This window comes from Micropterus dolomieu, linkage group LG11, assembly GCF_021292245.1.
Source record: "Micropterus dolomieu isolate WLL.071019.BEF.003 ecotype Adirondacks linkage group LG11, ASM2129224v1, whole genome shotgun sequence".
NCBI lineage: Eukaryota > Metazoa > Chordata > Actinopteri > Centrarchiformes > Centrarchidae > Micropterus > Micropterus dolomieu.
Window position 1 is genome coordinate 9,496,736 of NC_060160.1, and position 8,875 is coordinate 9,505,610.

An 8,875-nucleotide genomic window follows, 5' to 3' on the forward strand; every position below is an offset into this window, starting at 1 on the left:
ACAACGACTTTGTTACTGTAACGAGAGTAAATTGAATTCGTTACTTTCACCCATGCCGAATAGGCCTACTCCCAACTCTTACAATTGCTTGTTCGGAGGCCAAAGGAGGTATTTTATTGGTAAGACGTACAGTAGCCTACATGTGTAACACTTTTAGTAAGAAATAATAATTATGTGACCAATAGATGGCAGCAGATGTCTTGTTAAATGTTCTCAGCGCCCAACTCCAGCCAGGTCAGCACTGCACAGGCTGTAGGTTGATAGCGTCATTGGATGCAAGGAAGGGGCAGTGCACAAGAGATTTTTGAAGAGGCAACAAGTGGGGTGTGTTGGATCACTTTAAAAAAAAGTCCGTATCTAATTCTATCTATCTGATTGGTTGTAACTTTTGGAATATTTTTTCCTTTACTGCACGTCCCCCTATAAAACCCCATGATGATGTGAAAGCTTCAGTCTTTGGAAGTGCTCAGCCCAACTGATGGAATTCCTGAATTGCGAGGGAAAAGTCAACTTTAAGACTGGATTAACTTGCGTGGTGGAATATCAGTTCTAAAAGTAGAGTCGACACTGTATTATTCCACAGTTTGGCTCATTTAGTTAATCACTCTCATCTGTAACAACTGTTGCAACTGTTTTAACGTTTCTAACGGTTCCTGAACTCGGGAAAAGTGGTCTTTACGCAATTTTGCGCCATGGCGAACTCGTGTCTTCAACTGAGCGGCTTTCTCGTCAGCTTCATCGGCTGGCTGGGCATTGTGATCGCGACATCCACAAATGAGTGGGTGACTACGTGTAAATATGGTTTGAACACCTGCAAGAAGATGGATGAGCTGGGAGCCAGGGGACCCTGGGCAGACTGTGTCATCTCCACAGGACTCTACCACTGTGTCTCCCTAACGCAGATCCTGGACCTGCCAGGTGGATACTGTAAATCCCTGCAACAGCACTGTGGTTGTATGTAGATACAGTTAGGTTTATTCTGTCATCGGATATTATGCCATTTATTTACAACATGTTATTTCCACCACTTTAATTTAGTCTCCCATTTCATGAAAAAATGTTTAACTCTGGAGAGTTTTCTTTTATGCTTTTATTTTTTAGCAGTAATTTCATATCTTTCATATGTGTTTCTATAGCCTACATCCAGACTACTCGTGCCCTGATGATCGTAGGTTCAATACTGGGGCTCCCAGCTGTAGGAATGATCCTCATGTCCATGCCCTGCATCAGCCTTGGTAATGAACCCCAGAGCTCCAAGAACAAACGCACCATCCTGGGAGGAGTGCTTATATTCATAGTTGGTAAGAGACTCAGCTTGACTTTATTCACACAGTGCAACTACAACGAATTAGTGGACAAAGACTGAATGTCATTGGTCAGACAAAATATACAGTATAAATGTAAATCCTTTGTATTTGTATATCACCTTTCTAGTCTTTGTGACCGCTCAAAGCGCTTTTACACTACATCACATTCACACACTGAGCGTAAGTGCTCAGACAGAAACTAACATTCACACACTGGTAGAACAGCCACCAGGGGCAATTCGGGGTTCAATATCTTGCCCAGGACACTTCAACATGTAGCCTGGAGGAGCCGGGGATTAAACCGCTGATCTTTCAGTTAACGGGCAACCCACTCTACCTCCTGAACCACAGCCGTATATCAGAGCAGGTCAAATTATTCTGCTCTCACATGCATACAGCAAGATCCCGTCCAACCTCCATGGCTGTGACCTCTTTTAGCCCTACCTCAAATGCTTACAAGCTGCTAAGAGCAGAGGATGTTGAATGTGACTGTCTTCCTCCCCAGGGTGCACACACACCCACCCACACACACACACACACACACACTTAATATGTCCCCGTTCCATTGAACCCTTCCCCCCAGATCCCATCACATTCCTCTCCTCCACCTACACTCATCCACACCCTGCCTTTGTCCTGAGCCACATGGAAACTATTCTGATAAAAATTTGGCTGGTACTGCAGCAGTTTCCAAAGCCTGTGGAAATTAAGTAAATTAAAAATTCAACACATGTGTCTGTGATACGAAATTAAAAGTCCTGACTTAATAGATTTTCTATTTTGTCACTGGGAACACTTTTACTTCAGGGAGGATTTGTTTGTGTGTTTGCGTGCTTGTTGCTCAGCAGGATAAAAATCCACTCACCATATTGCCTATCACTGCCTCCATACTGGCAGCAAAATTGAACCAGCAACAGTCCAACTTAAATTATATGGGATTACTGTGTCTTCTGGGGCATCACTTGGGAATCTTTCAGTCCACACATTATTTGTGGATTGGGTTACTGCCCATTGTAGTGCAGTATATTCAAACTTTATTGGTAGTAAAATGATTTCATACATTTGTTCTGTGTTAGTCTCAGGCGTATGCTGGCAAATCTTCAACATATACTGGATGTGGCCCTGTCAGCAGTGTAGGGGATTTCAATATTTGTATAAGTCTTGTAATAAGAGACTAGTCCTCTTGTTTGTAGTTCAAGGCAAAGCTTTTATAACATCATTAAGTCTTGCTGCAAACTAATATTATTGTACAGTTCTTTCTTCCAAATTGTCATCCCCCTGTGTCTTATACTTTATTGTTCATACAATTGCTTGAACAATTGCAATTACAATTACAATTACAATTGTATGAACAATTAAAGATAACAAAACTGAAATAGCACTAATTTTGAAAAGGAAGATAGAAGCAGGATTAAAATGTAAATCCTATTAGATCTTTTTTTTGCTCTGGGTTTGTACAGGTACTGTGGAGTCATTCAGTATGTGTCTATCACATTATGAATATTTCTGTGAAGACTGTAGATAGTAAGTCCTAATAAATGAAGGGACATACAACTCATACATTTTAGCATTTCACAGTTACTGACAAACTAAAAAGCACCATAACAGCACCATATCACATCCCCATATTTATTATGTAATTTGCCCTTCAAAAATAGCAGTCTGGTCATGCAATTGAGTTTACTTGTGTCTGTTTTTATATAACTTGTATATTTATAGATCTTGCTTTCATTTGCACCATTTTGCATTGCCAATTTTGTTATGTAATTTCACCTTTTTAACCTAATGATATGTAGTAATACAAAATGGTTGTGTGTATTTATTATTTTTAGTAACTTGTATGCATGTTGCTTTCAACTGTTTCTCCTCAGCACTGTGTGGTATGGTGTCTACGGTCTGGTTTCCCATTGGTGCTCACCAGGAGCAAGGCCTCATGTCATTCGGCTTCTCCCTCTACACCGGATGGGTGGGCACTATCTTCTGCCTGCTGGGCGGGTCCATTCTTACCTGTTGCTCCTCAGAGTCCTCCTCATCTCACTCCTACCAGGACAACAATCGTTTCTACTACTCCAAACAGGGAGGAGGCAACCCGCCAGCAGCCCCCTCCACCAATCACGCCAAGAGCGCCCACGTCTGAGAGAGACGGGGCACATTCTGACTCCCAAGTGGATATGTAGGGGGCCATCGTTTGTATATAGACATATACACTAGCACACACTCCAACACACGTACACATACAATCACAGTTGTAAACCTATACTGGAAGAGACAAACAAAACTCATTCATGTTGGTTCTTCAAGAAAAATACACAAATTTTTCAATGAGCACACAAACATACATAAAAGAGACATTCACAAATCCAAACACACAAAGGCTGTTTTTGTTGGAGCTCTTTTTTTGCCGATGGATTGTTTTTGTATCACAGAGCTCATCTTCCAGCCTCCTCATGTTGGGTGTGGTGTGGACTCTCCCCACTGTTACATAATTGTACAAGCTGCCTGCACAGCAGCCTGAGGTCTAAATCACCATGAGGCCTTGTGGACTGAGATGTTGATCTTCTATATTACTTTTATTTTTCTATTTAGGTGCTCCTAGAGATTGTTGAGTGTCTTCTTTCAATGTTTTTTAAAAATCATATAATATCATGCTTTGTTTTGAGAAGGGCTTGACAGTGTTATGCTTGGACTTGAAATGTGTTCATTAACATTTTTTATGTACATTCATTTTTCTTTGACAGTATTGTGCAGCTCTCTAGTGAATTTGCCTCTTGAATAGGGTTGCAACATTTAGTTAATAAATCGATAGTTGGTAACTACTACAGTAATCGGCAGCTGTTTTGGTAATCTATTAATCGTTCTGGGCATATAAGAAAAAATGTCAATGTAAATTTCTTTACTCCTCTATGACAGTAAACTGAATAACTTTATGTAATGGATAAAACAGGACATTCGAAGATGTCGTCTTGGGCTTTGGGAAACACTGATCAACATTTTTCACCATTTTCTGACATTTTATAGACCAAACAACTAATTGATTAATCGTGAAAAAGGATCGACTGATTCATCAATAATGAAAAAAAGTGTTAGTTGCAGCCCTACTCTTGAGTGATAGACTTGATTAAAAAAGGTAGCACTGTTTCTCCTTGCCACTGCAGGAAGACAGACAGTAGCATGATGGGAATATACATTTCACAAGAGAGCTTTAACCAGTCTGTGTTAGAGTCTTAGTACAGTGTGTGTACAGGCATGGCAAGTACAAAACCTTAATCTTTTGTCCATAACTCCCACTTATGATAGTAATAATTCCTAATGCAAAGTTACCTTACAAATGATGTCACTAACTTGCTTCTGTTCTAAATTTGAATAACAACTGAGTGACAAAAAAGCAGCTTATCTTGTAACTGTGGAATTATAAATTAAACATCTTAGTCAAATTTCCTCACATAGAGTAGCTCTTAAAAAGGTGTGTAGCTTAAAGTATGTTTCACTAGTGTGCGCACACAAAACAAAATTGTATTATGTAGATTAGCTTCGCTTGAAAGAATGTGATGACTTGAATGTTTAAATGCCTAAAGTGCTCTGAACACAGGTGGAACCTGATATGTCCCAGCTGAAGGAAACTGATATTTCTAACTTAGATCCATGCAGGAGCAGTATTAGCTGGTTATTTATTGTTTCCGTGACGTGTTATTATTTGATTTTCTATAATAAAGACAATGATTAAAACTGAGTTGATAAGATGTTCTCATCTCACACATCATGTTTTTTTCTCTGTCTGGGTGCGATATAAACAACACAGCAGACAGAAAGTTGTTTGTGACGTGTGTGTGTGAGAGAGAGAGAGAGAAAGAGATACGGTAATCACTTCCCCAGAACAAGCTGACTGAAACTGTTTTCAGTTGGTGATATAGACTGGCTATCATGAGTCTATGTGTACGTGTGTGTTGTAGTTGTGTCGATATTTGTGTGAATATAAGCTGAGGAAACATAAATTGTTACCAATGTATCATATCTGTAATTTGATTCAGTGACCCTGAGGTAGGTCAGCACAGAAGAGCCTGTTCCTAAGACACTCAAAACCACACACTGTACCCGGCCTCCCCTGCAGACCACACACACACGCTTGCACACAGAAACACACACAGTATGCAACATAGAAGGAAATTTGTGCCCAGTTTGTGTCTGACTGTGCTCTCTTCTGTCCATATCAAGGTCACTGAGTTATATCATAGATGATACTTTGGAAACAATATGTGCTATCTCATTGTCCTCAGCTTATCTTTAAACACACACTACCATCTGTCCTAGTTGCATGCTGATCTCCGCTCAGTTACTGTATTTCTACACATCATTCTGTCACTTTACAGTACGTGTATGTGTTTTTCCTGGCACGACTGTGTGTGCAGGTGTATGTGTGTGTCTGTGTCCAATCATGTGGGTGTGTGTATTCCCTGAAATGTGATGCTTTTCCAGGCAGAGAGTCATCCGGTCAGCAGGAGGCCAATGGAAGGCCAGTGGGCAACCAAGCTGTCCTGTACTGCTGAATGAGACTGCAGTGTTATGATATGCTATGCTAAAACATGGCTATCTAAAGTTGCTATCTATCAAAAAACGTTATTGTTGACTAAGAGGAAGTTTGAATAGAGGATAACATTTTTAAAGAGAAATTTTGCTCTTGGACATTATCATACACCAACACCATTACGCTGTGATATCACGGTATATCCTTTCCAGCAATTATTTTTTCATTAAGTATTTATTTTACTTTTCTTTTGTGCACTGTCCAATCAACCTGACTTGTCTATTTTTACTTCAGTTAAAATTTCCGAGTGATTTCCCAGAATACCATTCAGCAACACCCAGAGAACATCCATGAACTTTTTCCCTTCCGCTGTGTTATTCTGTGTGTGTGGTGGTGAGATCAAAAACCATAGCAATAATGTTGGAGCATAACAGTGATTTTTTACTGTTGCGAGAGGGTGAAAGTCGAGCCCCTCTAATCAAAACAGAACACGTCATGTGGCTGACGTTTATTAAAGCTACTCTCCTGCTGGAGGAAAATGTACTGCTGCCTCTATGGATTTGATTATAGATCATTGCTGAGAGTTACAAATAGTCAATAGAAATCCATGTTCTTTGATTTTGAGATTTTCACCTTTTTAACCTAATGATATGTGGTAATACAAAGGCATGTCTCTCGAAGTGATGTTATTACAGCTGAGGGAGAATTATCATATAGGGTATGATTTGACGTACAGTACTTAACTGGCCAAGCGAGACAGTGGCACAACAAAGTTAAAGGTGCTCTGTGGAGTTTTCTGGTAAATAAAGTTTCTGTTTACATTCAGTTACCAAGACATATTATGGTTGTCCTTGAGGGCTAACAAACATGTTGAATGCATTTCATTCCTCGTAAAGCATTTGAAAGGCAGATCTTTGAAACCTTCATTGTTTCCATCCATGTTTGTTGTTTTCTCTTGATATGTTACTTCCACCTGTTGATCAGTGGAATAGTGTGAAACCATTGGCTGGAATATGTATCACGTCATCTGCATGCACACAAGTACATGTATGTCGCTGTGCATGTGCAAGAGAATCAACAAAACTGGGACACACACATAAAAACATTGTTCCATAGCATTAATGATAAAAAATAATAAACGGTCAAAACTCCACAGGAAACCCTTGATAATTAATAATCTTGGTGGCGTAGTAACTACTTGCAGGGCTATTTCGCATTGGCATGGCAAGTTTTCTGCTAATTCACTGACAAGCAGGGCACATGCTTGGGCTAGTCAGTAACAATACCTCTGCAAAATGGCTGGCTCAGGAAACTAGCTTGCTCAGTCACCAGCAAAACAGGGTTATTTATAAGGGGATGCAAAACAACTGGGCTAATTGGCTTATGATAGCTTCTCCTGTCTTAGACACTCTGTCTCTCTGTTCCCTCCGAGGTAAGCACAGTCAAGATGGTCTGCTATTGGTCAGTTGCGTGAATTAGTATGTCACAATTCACAGAAATTTATGTGACAAACCACTTTGCCTTAGATCTGCTAATTGCAGCAAGGTCAATGTCAAAAATCTACTGGAATGTAGCTATTTCAAATACTGGTGTGACTGCATGTCAGAGCATTTGGGGGGATTTTTGGATACCATCCAGCTCGTCTAGCTCATTTTGCTTTTAAGCGATCCTTCCATATCTGGTAAAACATGGACTACATTGTGCATTCACACTAGCATGATTGGGTATAATTGTGCAGTCCTTCTTAAATGTGTAAATATGGCGGAACCTAATGTATAGTATTCATTATAATCGTTAGAGCAGGAAGCTTAAAGAAATGAGAAAGCCTCTTTTTAGTATTTGCAATAAAGAACTTTCATTGTTGCATGGAAGCAATATCAACAACTCAGCAAAAACAGTGCACCCAGGAGCAAAATAACCACACATATGGAAGAAACCATTGAAAAGTTAACATAAAAAAACAACTACATTATACAGTTTTGTGCCAAAATATACAGAAGAGAAACGGAATATCTAGATGTTGCGAGAGAAGCCAATCTCAATAAGTCAGACACACACTGACTAGACACTTGGCCACGGCGAACACAGAGCACAAGAAGATCATTGCACGCCTTCTCCGAGACAAAATAAACAAATAGTAGCTGACCTTAAAGCAATAGTGGCAATATTTCATTATGCTCGTAGTTCACCCCTTATAGAATTTTATTAAAATAGTTTCAGCGTGTTTTCTGTAGAACTCTTACTCCTAAACCTTCTAAGGTTCTATCAACATTTAGAACAACCATTTTAAAACCCTTCAAAGGAAAGGATTAAGGTTTAAAAATTAGCTTTATCATCCTATAGAGATTACGGCTGTTAAAAATATATTTTTAGCAGTTTCTCCCAGGCCTCCTTGTAATTAAACAAAAACACAGAACGTGAAGGCTGATAACACCACCCGTTTTTTTTGTGTACACCTAACCCAGGAGGATATGCAGATTGGAGACAGCTGTAGAAAAATACTTTTAGTTGACTTTTCCTTCAGTGTTGTACTTTTTCACAGCTTCTTGTCCATGCTGCACAAATGGATCTGCTGTAGTCAATGGAGTCTAGACCAATACTTTCAATCTTTCAATGAAATACTTCACTGTGAGAAAACAAAATCTGTCTTCTTGGGGTTAACTGACATTAGTAGCTTATTAGCAGATCCCCAAAGTAAAATCATTAGCTCTCTTTGTAAGTGTTCACTTTGAAGAAACTTCTGTATGTGAAAAGTAAACAAACATTGTGGACTTTGGCTTGCAGAGGGTGTGGTTGAGAAAAAGGATATACAAGAATTAGGCATACTGTAAGTGGTTGAGGAAGGATGTGAGAGGTATCACCCCAACACCCATGTGTTTGCTACATGTTCTACTCCCTTTACAAATGGAGCCCTGGTTCCTATACCTGGGGAAGGAGATAATAGAGTATAATAAAGGCTTGGGTTGGAGTGCAATGAATACAACACCTTTCAGTTTAATTCACTGGTAAGGGTCCTGAACAATGAGGTTTTTGATTCACTAGTAAT

General features: G+C 39.5%; 1 protein-coding gene across 1 annotated transcript; it reads left to right on the forward strand.

The window, feature by feature from the left end:
- The first annotated feature begins 447 nt into the window (after positions 1-447).
- On the forward strand, positions 448-5,037 carry cldn11a (claudin 11a). Its single transcript, XM_046062637.1, has 3 exons — positions 448-918; positions 1,137-1,301; positions 3,179-5,037. Exons 1-3 carry the CDS (start codon positions 693-695, stop codon positions 3,442-3,444), a joined length of 657 nt encoding a protein of 218 aa, XP_045918593.1. The 5' UTR covers positions 448-692; the 3' UTR covers positions 3,445-5,037.
- Positions 5,038-8,875: the final 3,838 nt, after the last annotated feature.